The sequence below is a fragment of the Hemicordylus capensis genome, chromosome 14, assembly GCF_027244095.1.
Source record: "Hemicordylus capensis ecotype Gifberg chromosome 14, rHemCap1.1.pri, whole genome shotgun sequence".
Taxonomy (NCBI): domain Eukaryota; kingdom Metazoa; phylum Chordata; class Lepidosauria; order Squamata; family Cordylidae; genus Hemicordylus; species Hemicordylus capensis.
In genome coordinates this window covers 20,052,504-20,065,654 of record NC_069670.1, presented here as the reverse complement: position 1 = coordinate 20,065,654, position 13,151 = coordinate 20,052,504, and the positions used below count along the sequence as shown (strand labels likewise).

Genomic DNA, 13,151 nt, shown 5'->3' with positions numbered 1-13,151 from the left:
CTCTCCATTTTCCCTCCAACTTACTAAAGGCCCTCAAAATCCACCAATGTCACTCTATGAATAGGAAAAAAACCCAGACTTTGAAGGTAAGCAAACACCATGTTAACAGCCTAATCCTTAAAAATTGCCTTGTCTCAGAGCATGGCTCAAAAGCAATTTTAAAATCTTAACAATTCCCGCTGCCCCGAACAAAATTAACACGACTACTCTCTAGTCCACATTCAAAATTATACTCATTACACTTCTTAAACTCAGAAAAGGTGCATGCCTCTTATAGTGCCTGCTGTCCACTTGCAGATCAGGAATGAAAAGCAAAGTGTAGATATTTTTCAGCACTGCACTATCTAGGATGCCTTGTACCGTGCATACACTGGGTAATTTTCTAGCTGTCGTTCCGTGGTTTCCATTCAAGTAATTAAGGAATACAACTCTTATGTCAGCAACTGGTCTGTTAATTCTCAAGCTCCTACAGAGAGTACAGACAGCCAATTATTTTTAACAATGTGAAGGAAGCACATAACCATGCCTTCACCCAGGAACCAAGGCACATAATTGCAGAAAGCGTTTAAAGGAGCAGGCACTCTAACAAGACATGTTTAACAGCAGCAGTAAGGCATATATGCTCATAGAGCCTTTCCTCTTCAGCAGATAGTGGCAAGTATGGATGCTCACATCTTAATCTGCAGGCAACCACCACAGACAACAGGTTACACAAAGCCATAGGGACATAGGAAGCTGCCATATACCAAGCCAGACCATTGGTTCATCTAGCTCAGTATTGTCTACCCTGACTGGCAAGCAGCTCAATAAAGAGGGCAAGAGTCTTTCCCAGCCATACCTGGAGGCTGCCAGGGTTTGAACCTGGGACCTTCTGCATGCATTCAGATGAGCTCTGGTCCCATCCCCTAGGAGAAATACCTTAGAACGCTCACATGCAGTCACCCATCCAAAGGCAAACCAGGACAGACCCTGCTTAGCAAAGGGGACAATTCATGCTTGCTACCGCAAGACCAGCTCTCCTCCCCAAGACCGTTCAGCATATTTCATATTTTACATGCACCAGACCAGGGTGGATTTGATTTAAATCAAACTGATTTAAATCACGATTTAAATCACTAGCAGGGTGGATAAAAATCAATGATTTTTTTAAAAAAAATCAAAAAAATCCGATTTAAATAAAAAAAATCCAATTTTTTTGATTTTTTTTTTAAAAAATCATTGATTTTTATCCACCCTGCTAGTGATTTAAATCGTGATTTAAATCGTGATTTAAATCAGTTTGATTTAAATCAAATCCACCCTGCACCAGACACCTTTTCACTGAATAAGCAGTCCCCAGAAACATTGCAAAGAAATAGCACCAATTTGAACAGAGCAACTGTTTGATGGTGCATTCAAGTTTTTTGATAAGCAAAGTTCATTTCTCCACAAGCTCATTAGAAACATGTTTTTTGTGTCCACTACAACTGCTAAGAACATGGAATTTAATACTGCAAACATACCCTAGAGAGACAGAATGAGTCTCTCACACAGAAAGACCCAGTAAAACAGACCACCACACTCTCCAGCTTTCGAACGAGAGCAAGAATCAAGACATCACAAAAAGCATGGATGCTGGTTGGTACACCTCCAAAATTCTGAGAATTCACATTCAAATTCTGCATCATCGAGGAGTCAAGTGGAAATTAAGATCAGAAGAAATGTGTTTTCACATTTATATCCTACTCTTCCTCTCAGGAGTCAAGAGCAGTGCACACATTTATGTTTATCCTCACAACTGTCAGGTGAGTTAAGCTGAGCAAGGTGGGACAAACCCAGAGTCACCCAGTGAGTGGAACATAGGAAGCTGCCATATACTGAGTCAGAACATTGGTCCATCTGGCTCAGTATTGCCTTCACAGACTGGCAGCAGCTTCTCCAAGGTTGCAGGCAGGAGTCTCTCTCAGCCCTATCTGGAGATGCTGCCAGGGAGGGAACTTGGAACCTTCTGCATGCAAGCAGGCAGGTGCTCTTCCCAGAGCGGCCCCATCCCCTGAGGGGAAGATCTTACAGGGTTGACACATGTAGTCTCCCATCCAAATGCAAACCAGGGCAGACCCTGCTTAGCAAAGGGGACAATTCATGCTTGCTACCACATCACCATAAATGGTGCAGTGGGGAAATAATTGACTAACAAGCAGAAGGTTGCCACAGTTTGAATCCCCACTGCTATGTTTCCCAGACTATGGGAAACGTGTATATCAGGCAGCAGCGATATAGGAAGATGCTGAAAAGCATCATCTCACACTGAGCGGGAGGAGGCCATGGTAAACCCCTCCTGTTTTCTACCAAAGAAAACCACAGGACTTTGTGGGCGCCAGGAGACGAAATTGAATAGACGGCACACTTTACCTTACCCCACTGTCCATGTAATGGCCGAATAGTGATTTGAACTCGTATCTCCCTGGCAGTGGTCCCTCTAATTTTTCTCATCTCTGTGCGGAATGAGTTTTGTTCTGCGCGGCAGTATCAAGACAGTGTGCCTGCACAAGTATATTCAAAGTTGGGCCTTCCTGATTCAACCTGAGCAGGATCTAAAACTAACTGAGCAGACATCAAAAAACTTGTGAGCGCATGCACGTACATGTGCATGCCTTAGAAGGAACAGTGCTCCCTGGTCTTAGTCCGACACTCTAACCATGCTATATATGGAATATATGGTTCTATATATGGAATATATGGAAGATACACAAGCTGTTCAATCCAAAGAGACAGTGTGACCATTAACTGTTGACATCTGACACCACCAGCTACACAAAACACATAGCTGACAAAACACTCCCAAACCGTTAAATGAAGTTTGCATTTCCCTAAAACCAACAGAAGCTGTTTGAAGGGAAGAGGCATCCCTCTACTGTTTTATTTCAGCTCTGGTGACTGAACCAAGCCCAGCTGCCTCTGCTGTGTTAAAACACAGGACGGGTTGCACTAGGATATTTTGCTCATAATATGTGCAAGGACCCTCAAAGCCCTTATAGCCGAGGCAACCTTTTGCCCCATAGGAAAGTGTCCCAGCTTAGCTGCATAAGCAAGACACAAAACTGAGTTTCTGTTTTCAGTCACAATGTCCATACTGCAGACTCCGTTTATTATGCAGACTCAAAGACATCCGCAAGACTGATCAAACTGACAATTCGGGATCGAAAAGCGATGTGCAAGCAAGGTTATAAGATCTGCTTTGGAATGCCAAACGTTTCAAAGATCCCAGACTGAATTAAAAGCGTTTGGTAAGCAAGGTGAAGGGGATCACTCAAAGGGATCGAAAAATCAAGGCGGCCACAAGGTGTGTTTTGGGAACAGGATCTATGCCAAGATATTGAAGAAGGGGTTCACCTAAGTAGCCATGGGAGAGGGAACCTCGACTCCTTATCACTAAGGATAAGGACACTAAACACTAAAGTGTTCATCACGGTTTGTGAACTGCCACATCTGGTGGGCTGAGGCGAGCCTCAACCATTTCCAGGCACACAAGTGGATTTTTAAAGTGACTAATGGGAAACACCTATATCGGGCAGCAGCGATGTAGAAAGATGCTGAAAGGCATCATGTCATACTGTACAGGAGGAGGCAATAGGAAACCCCTCCTGCATTCTACCCAAGACAACCACAGGGCTCTGTGGTCACCAGGACTGCACAACTTTACCTTTAATGACCAATATAGCCATAGGCAAGTCTGCTAGTATACCTTTTCTATGTCCTAGTAACTTGCCTAAATTGATTTGCAAATCATCATCCCTGGAAATCTGCCAGCATCTTCCTGCAGAAACTGGAAGGGATACATTTTAGCCACCTGTCACCCTGTACAGTCTCTGTAGCCTTCCATCTTTGGACTTCGCTATGCAGCTTAGAGAGTTACAATTCATTTGGTTTGTTACAGGACAATTGTTAGTTTGAAACTGACAGGACAATTCCATTTGTTAAAAAAATACATACACACACTGCAAACTTTCAAACTACACAGGTTTAGTCTGAAAACGTAATTTATAATGTTGTCCAGCATCCCTCTTTCTACAGATACTCCCGGCACCATAAAGATAAAGGCACCATCAGAGTATTTCCCCCCCCAACTAGAATCGAATAATGTTTTTGTTAATTAACCCACATTTATTCTATCTCATTCTGAGGACCGATGAAGAAGCAATACTACAAAGTAAATCTAATCTGCAGATAAAGGAGAAAAAACTGAAGAAGGAGGCACCAAAGGAGAGTTGGGGGTGGGAGAGAGACAAGCAGATAAACTAATCCAAGGCCAGGGAAACAGCCTTTCTAATACTTGGTCACCAATTCCACATCCTCCAGATACACTGTGTAAATGTGGGCACACTGCTCTTTCAGTCTCAGTCCTCTGACATGTAAAATGGAAATAAAAGCAACTCGCTCTCCAAGGTCATGAGGAGTACAAACAAAGTTTCTGGCTACCAGTAACAGCTTTGTGCATTATCTCCTAAGGGCAGTATAGAAACTGAATAATAATTTATTATTATTATTATTATTATTATTATTATTATTATTATTATTTCTTGTTTACACAGTCAGACAGGTGTTATTGACTGGTTTGTTTTATCCAGACATCGAGTCCTTCCCAAGGACCTGGGATGCCAGAATTTTATTGTCAATTGTTATAGATATCGTCGCAGAATATAGGCTGTTCCCAGTAAAGTTGCTTTTTGTAATTGGCTGATGGTGATTTCTGTGGCCCCGATGGTGTTGAGGTGCTCTTCAAGGTCTTTTGGAACTGCACCCAGGGCGCCAATTACCACTGGGATTATTTTGGTCTTCTTCTGCCACAGCCTTTTATTATTATTATTATTATTATTATTATTATTATTATTATTATTATTAAAAAAACATCCGCTGACAAGGGCTGCCTTCACTCAGAAACACCCACTCACTTTACCCTTAAAAAAACGCCTTGAACACTCAACCTAAGGAAGAGTTCTGCCAAACTCAAAAGCCTGCACACTGGATGGGTCTCCATTCTAAGTATTCTTGTACTGGTGCTATGAACCCTGTTTTCATGGAATATGATAGCAAGCTGCCTGCCTAGGCAATGTTAAGTCGCAGCCCCTGCTCAGGTTTGAGGGGTAGCAGATGTGGACGCAAGGGTCCCTGCTCAGAGATAAAGCTCACTGGGTGCTCTTTTCTGCCCAGCTCTCTCAACTTAGTCTACCCAGCACAGATAATACGACCTAGTTCTTCTACTGTGTTACTGACCCCAAGTATTACATTATCTCAACAAGCTTTATGACAATCTTTCTGATTCCCAATTCAAACCTCCACCCATGGAAGTTGCCAGGTGGCCTTAGGCAAACTGTGATTCTCTCAGTCTCGACCCCACATCTGCAGTATCAGGGTAGCAAAACTTGCCTACCTCTCTGGGTTGTGGTGAGGATGTGAACAGCTTCTACACATTTGAAATGCATGCTTATAAATCAGATGGGCTGACTGCTTCTATTGTACTCTTCCCTCGAGTTTATGGTCTGCCTACAGGACTGTCATAACTCTCACCAAGGACCCTAGACAACTTGCTTCGAATTCCTGAACGACACTACATAAGGCCTTGTCAAATTTTCTTCAGATCTAAGCACCAGCCTCCAAACTTTAAGCGGGCTTCTCCTTATCCACAAGTAACGTACTTAGAACAGGGCTGCTTGGGACAAAAAGATTTTAACCATCAAATCTGTCTCTGAACATCATAGTTGGTGCCAGGGTTAAATTTCTAGGCGCCACAGCTCCCTGACACCTGGGAGTTGTCAAGCCCTGCACTGCACATCTGCAACCCAATCTTTGGCTCTCCTCACAGAACTCTTACAAGGATCACTAAACAACGTTATCAGAAGCCTCAAAATGCAGTGTATGACTAAAATGCAAGACTGCTCAAAAGGAAGCCCCAGAAAGTTCAACTCATCTCACTCCCAAGCAAAGCACACACAAGGCTGCAGCTCTGAATATTACTAGAAATAAACTGCTCACCCCCAGCACCGCAAATTGCCGTTCATCTCCATGGCCTCCCCATCATTACAAATATTCAGCCTATTTCACAGGGCAAGTACTAAAGATCACAGAAACAGAAGGATGGGATGCGAGTACAACAAAGATGTGGAAATGTTCTACGTTCAAAATTAGAATCAGCAACCCCCTCTTTGAAGGATCAGCCCACCTTACAGGAATTGGGGAGGAGGGCTGGTTTTGTGGTAGTAAGCATGAATTGTCCCTTTTGCTAAGCAGGGTCTGCCCTGGTTTGCATTTGGATGGGAGACTGTGTGTGAGTACTGTTAAGATATTCCCCTTAGGGAATGGGGCCAGAGCTCAGTGGAAGAGTATCTGCTTTGCCTGCAGAAGGTCCCAGGTTCATTCCCTGGCATCTCCAGGTAGGGCTGAGAGAGACTCCTGTATGAAATCTTGGAGAAGTTGCTGCCAGTCTGTATGGACAATATTGAGCTAGATAAACCAAGGGTCTGATTAGGTGAAAAGCAACTTCCTATGTTTCTATGAGTTTGCAAGAATCACAAAGATAAACAAAAAGAAAGGGAAGGCTCTAGTGCAAGGCTGCACATCTTGGCCCTACAGCTGTTTTTAGACTACAACTCCCATAATTCCCAACTGCAGTAGCCAATGGTCAGGGATGATGGAAGTTGTAGTCCAACATCTGTGGGTGTTGTGTACTCAGGTGTCTCCAAGTACTTTGAAATGTGCTCCACAGCCCACCATGGGAACTTATCTTCTTAGCAACCCTCTCCCCCCCAGTTTTGTCTCACCTTACAGGTCACCTAATGGTGCAGCAGGGAAATGGCTTGACTAGCAAGCCAGAGGTTGCCAGTTCGAATCCTTGCTGGTATATTTGCCAGACTATGGGAAACACCTATATCGGACAGCAGTAATGTAGGAAGATGCTGAAAGGCATCATTTTATACTGCGCGGGAGATAGAAATGGCTAACCCTTCCTGTATTCTACCAAAGACAACCACAGGGCTCTGTGGTCACCAGTAGTCGATACCAACTCGATGGCACACTTTACCTTTACAGGGCAGTGCAAGGAGCCACCTAATGGTGCAGCAGAAAATGACTTGACTAGCAAGCCAGAGGTTGCCAGTTCGAATCCCCGTTGGGATGTTTCCCAGACTATCGGTGTTCTCTCTAAGGTGTGTGCACATGCATGTGCTCACAAGTTTTTTGATGTCAGCTCAGTAAATTTTAGATCCCGCTCAGGTTGAATCAGGAAGGCCCCACTCTAAATGCAGGTGTGCACACCCTGCCTTGATACTGCCGCCCAGAACAAAACTCATCATGGAAAAAAATCAGATGAAAAAAATTAGAGAGAACACTGCAGACTATGGGAAACGCCTATATCGGGCAGCAGCGATAGAGGAATATGCTGAAAGGCATCATGTTATACTGTGAGGGAGGAGGCAATGGTGAACCACTCCTGTATATTCTACCAAGACAACCACTGGGTTCTGTGGTCAAGAGGAGTCGACGCTGACTTGACGGCACCCTTTACCTTTTACAGGGCAGTGCAAAGATCAGAGATAAACACAGGAGACAGAAGCATATTGTGGTGCAGAATGCATGCTTACACAGGCTAGGCATCTCTGCCACTGCACTGTCCCAACCCCTCACTGTTCAGTCCTGCTACAAAAATCTAGAGAAAAGCACACAACTGAAACTATGAACACGAAGGGGTTGCCTACAGAAGCAACTTGCCCTCTTGTAAGCCCTTCTGCCAATTTCCAGTACACCTAATGCTTGTAGCACAAAGACATAGACCAAGTGGGCAATGGGGAACAAATCATGCTCTGGGCCATCTTACCGGACTGTGGCAAGGATCAACACCACAATCAGCAGGGGTGAAGAAATGTTGGCTGTTTATCAGCCAAACAAAATATTTTACTCATCAAGCTATGTTGGTACATTACTCACCACGACTTTTTTCACTGATGGAAATATACAACACCTTGGACCACTATGGAACATGCTATATCCATCAGCGCTCAGAGTTTTTCCTGGAAGTGATCTGTGCTCTTAGCAAACCCTTCTTCCCATTTTCAGCCCGCTGTACAGGAGGATCACACATGCAATAATAATGCCTTGGAGTTCTGAATTATGACCAAATGTCTGAAATATGTTACTGCCAATAACAAATAATCACCTTGTCACGGCCACAGCCCCCGGTGTTAGACCCACCTGACAGGAGGATCATCAACACTACTTGCACAAAACAGAAGCCTCTCTTTGAACCCTATATGTGTATCAAGTACATGCTTATAGAACATCCTAACACTACTAATACAAATAATATAAACACTACTATGAAATGCCACCACATTTCACCAACACAACAAATTCCAAGTTACTACTAATGCCAACACCGATAACAAATGGCAATACTCCAAATATTCCTATCACCAATATCAACACTGACACCAATAATGCCACTTTCACTCCTACGGTTTAGGGAGGCAACCCTGCACACCCTTGAGTCGCTCACTCATACTCCAACACCACCAGGATCAATAATACATATCACCAATATAACCAATGCCAATATTAATATAATAAGATCAATGCCAATAATAAAACAGATGAAAATAATCTATATCGTCACTATTATGCCTAAAGTTTGCAGTTGACCCACCCACTTTCCGGATCACTCACTCGCTCCCAATACCAGTACCAATAATAAATATCACACTGCTAATGCTAACACTAAGTAATGATAATAAGACCAACACGAAGATTAATAAGACCAGTGCCAATCCATGATGCCACTACTATGCCTAAAGCTTGCAGATGACCTCACCCACCTTTTGAGTCACTCGCTTGTCCCCAACAGTCACACCAGAATCAATAATCCCACAAACACTGCTACTGCTAGCAATAACAATGATAATAAGACTAACATGAATAATGATAAGACCAATCAATCTTGATCATTACAGTGATGTCCAGCCATGATGATATATAAATTAAGAACAGCCCCACTGTGTCAGGCCCCAGGCCCATCTAGTCCAGCAACCTGTTTCCCAAAGTGGCCCACCAGATGCATCTTGGAAGCCCACAGGACAGGCCTGGTCTCTTGCGGTTGTTCCCTTGCAGAGGCATCTCGGTGGTCTTTACTCTTTGCTAGCATTAGCAGTTTATATGAATACAACAAATATTTATATATACTGCTTTTCAACAAAAGCTCCCCAAACAGTCTACATACATACATACAAATGAATAAATAAAGGCTCCCTGTCCCCAAAGGGTTCAAAGTCTTAAAAAAGAAACATAAGAGGGCTCCTCTCATCCTCCTCCACTGGGGGGATGCTGTGCTGGGGATGGATAGGGCCAGTTGCTCTTTCCCTGCTCAATAAAAAGAATCACCACTTTTAAAAGGTGCCGCTTTGCTTAGTTAGTACGGGGCTATGTAGTGTACCACTGGTCTGGGTAATAACACAACATATTGGTACCAATGCCAATCCATAATACCATTACTATTTCCAAAGCTTGCAGGCGGCTGCCTTCTGGGTCACTCGCTCACACACACCCCCCAAGCCCAATAACAAACACTCCAAATATTGCTAAGGCTAGCTGCAAATAACGGGCAAGACCACCAATGCCTCATCTTCAGACCAGTGCCAAGCCATAAGGCCACTCCTCCTTTGGGGTCACTCACTCGCCACCCCCCCATCCCCATCCCAGTATACTCCCCCACCCCCACCCCACACGACCAACTCCTGATCGTCACCCTGGCCCCAATCCAGAAGGCCACTTCTACCGCTCAAGCTTGCAGGGGGCCTCGCCCGCCCCCCACACCACCACCACGGAAGCCAGCAGCACTACCACCCACAGCAAGCATGGCACCCATAGCCAGGGGAGGGGGGCTGCCAGTCCTGCTCCTAAGGTTTGGGAGCGACCCTGACCCTTGCGCGCCCCCCAAACAGCAACCACCACTACCACAAGGGGGCCGCCAGCAGCGGGAGCAGCAGCCGCCCCCCCCCCCACCATCAATGCTGGCCCCACTCATGGTCATGGGGAGGAAAAGGAGGAGGAGGAGGAGGAGGCGGCCACGCAGGGCTCCTGCCGCCACCGCCGCCTCCCCACCCACCCGCCCGCCCTCCGCCCCGCCGACTCACATCTGCGCATCCACTTGATCCAGTGGCGGACGATGGTGCTGTGGTGCCGCTTGTTCTCCAGGCACCACGACGAGAGGCCCTGGATGGACTCCATGGTGTTGCTCACCGCCTGCAGCTTCCTGTCCAGCGACGCCTCCAGCTGCGCCCCGGACGAGGACGCCGGAGCGGCCCCGGCCGCCGCCGCCGCCGCCGTGGAAGACGACGAGGAGGAGGAGGACGACGAGGAGGAGGACGAGGAGGCCTTGCCGCCGCCGCCGGCCGCCATCTTCCCTCCCCTTCGGTCGCACAAGCAACGCCGCGGAGGGGAGGGGGGAGCGCGAGGCAGGGGGAGGAGGAGGAGGAGGAGGGCGCTCGCGCGCGCGCGCGCAGACTATGCTCGCCCGCCCGCCCGCCCTCGTTTCGGCTCCTTCGCGCGCCGCCGCCGCCACTGCGCAGCCGCACAGACTGAAGCGGACGCCCCGCGCCGGCGCAGACAGACACACACACACACGCACACAGAGCGCCAGGGCGGATTCTGCGCATTTGCTGCTGCTACTTCTTCGGCCCCGGTTGTGTGTAAAGGCGGAGGAGCGGGTGCGCTTCATGGGTGTGCGCTGAAGACTCGGAAAAGGTGTCTTAGGGTTAGGGTGATAATGAGATGTGAAGGAAGGATATAACGTGTGTTCATTAAACACAGTTGAATGCCAGCTCCACCTTGGTATGCATTTGAATGGGAGGCTGCTGCACTCTTCATATGCCCCTCAGGGGATGGGGCTGCACTAGGAAGAGCAGCATCTGTATGCAGAAGGTTCCGAGTTCCCTCCCGGGCAGCCTCTCCAAGATAGCGCCGAGAGAGATTCCTGCCTGCAGCCTTGGAGAAGCCGCTGCCAGTCTGTGTAGGCAATAGATGGGCCAAGGGTTTGACTCAGTAGAAGGAAGCTTCCTAAGTCCCTATGTTCTTAATGTGGTATATAAAGAAGGCATCTAGGCATCTTCTATGCCTTGGGTGCTGTCGAGTCAGTGTCGACTCCTGGCTCCCACAGAGCCCTGTGGTTGTCTTTGGTAGAATACAGGAGGGGTTCACCATTGCCTCCTCCCGCGCAGTGTGAGATGATGCCTTTCAGCATCTTCCTAGATCGCTGCCGCCCGCTATAGTAGCGGAGATTTGAAGCGGCAACCTTCTGCTTGTTAGTCAAGCATTTCCAAGGGAAATGTTAAAACAAGCATCACCCAATTTTTCATTATTATTTATAAATCTAAGGGAGATGTTAAATCAATATGATGATTTCTTGAAACAATTTTATAATATAAGGGAAACATTATAATTTATAAATAGAAGGGGAATGTTAAATCAATAGGATTCCTTACATCACTGTTTATACCTATAAAGGCAATGTCAAACATATATCAATACAATGATCCCTTACATGATGATTTATAAGTAGAGCGGGAATGTTAAAGCTATTACTATATGCCATTCCGTATGTTTTTATATAATATAATAAATGAGGGGCGTAGCAAGGTTGGAGGGGGCCCAGAGACAAGATTTTTAAATGGGCCCCTCGCTGATATACACACACAAACACACTTCACAATATATAGTGCACTCATACTCACATCCCCATTATGAATATGGTGAAAATCTTAGTACACATTGAATCTAGTTTTTTTTACTCTCTGCTCCTGCCGATCTCCAAGAGACTCAACATAATTCATAGGGGGTGCAGCATGGGCGGGTGGGGAGTCATGTGATGTGCCTTTGGGGGGTCCCTCGAGGCAGTGGGGCTCCAAGTGACTGCCTCCCCTTGCCTAATGGTAGTTACGCCCCTGAATGATATGAATAAAGGAACATATTTCTTCCTCTCCAAACAGAGCTATTGCCAAAGTTTGGGCTGCAATCTTCTATTCTTGCAACTAGAAATGGTTTGTTTGGCCTCCCGTCCCAAACGTACAACGTTCATAACACCTTGCTACGTATTTATTCTCACAAAGGGATATACAGTATAAGAAAGGGAGAAACCGAAATATTTTCTTCCCCCGGCCCAGTCGCCCCGCCTTACATACTCAGCTGGAGTGACCAAGGGTGATGCAATTGTTCTGATATCCCTGGATCTTTTGTATTTTTATTGCGTTTGAAAGAGGGTTACTTTGCAATGCAGAGCTTTTTTTATGCAGCTGCTTTGTTAGAAAATAAAATGCACCCTTCCCCCGCTCCATTCCACCCCAGCCCAGAGTGCATGCGATGCGCTCTCCTCCTAAACGTGCAGTGTCATCCAAAAACTGGCGATCTTGGGGCTCCTCTCCTTGCAAACGGGAGCTTCCTAATTGCAGTGCGACAACCGAAGGGCGACTCAGGCTTCCCCGTGCCCCAACATTGGGTGGCCCCCCACACATTGCATGACCCAATTGCTGGGACTGCCCTTGTGTGGGACTCAGCGCGGGGCAAAACTTGCCCGGAGAAGCCTTCTCCGGCAGTGCAACCTACGATGCAGATCCAGTGTCAGTCACGCGCGCCTCTCGAGGGCACTGTCGTTTCGCTTGTCCTCCTACTCCACTGCATTAGCCCGACAAGAGGCGCTTGCATAGAAACACAGGAAGCTGCCTTCTACCAAGTCAGACCCTTGGTCCATCTAACTCAGAAGGATTGTTTACCCAAACTGACAGCGGCTTCTCCAGGGTTGCAGGCAGGAGGGGAGGGGAGCTGGTCTTGTGGTAGCAAACATGGATTGTCTCCTTTGCTAAGCAGGACCCACCCCGGTTTGCATTTGGATGGAAGACTACATGTGTGAAAGCTCAGATTCCCCTTAAGTGATGGGGCCGCTCTGGGAAGAGCTTACCTTTAGAAGGTTCGAAGTTCCCTCCCTGGCATCTCCAAATAGGACAAGATTATTATTTTTTTAATTAGGACAAGATTTTTTTATTGAACCAACAAACTACCAAAGTATACAGTACGTTGCCAACTCCAAATAGGGCTGAGAGAGACTCCTGCCTGCAACCTTGGGGAAGCTGCTGCCA

General features: G+C 46.4%; 1 protein-coding gene across 1 annotated transcript in view; it reads right to left on the bottom strand.

Moving 5' to 3' along the window:
* RPRD2 (regulation of nuclear pre-mRNA domain containing 2) overlaps positions 1–10,512 on the bottom strand; it is a 62,515-nt gene extending 52,003 nt beyond the window's left edge. Inside the window, 1 exon segment of the mRNA XM_053277367.1 lies at positions 10,158–10,512. Coding sequence (XP_053133342.1) covers positions 10,158–10,422 — 265 coding nt within the window. The 5' untranslated portion in view covers positions 10,423–10,512.
* Positions 10,513–13,151: the final 2,639 nt, after the last annotated feature.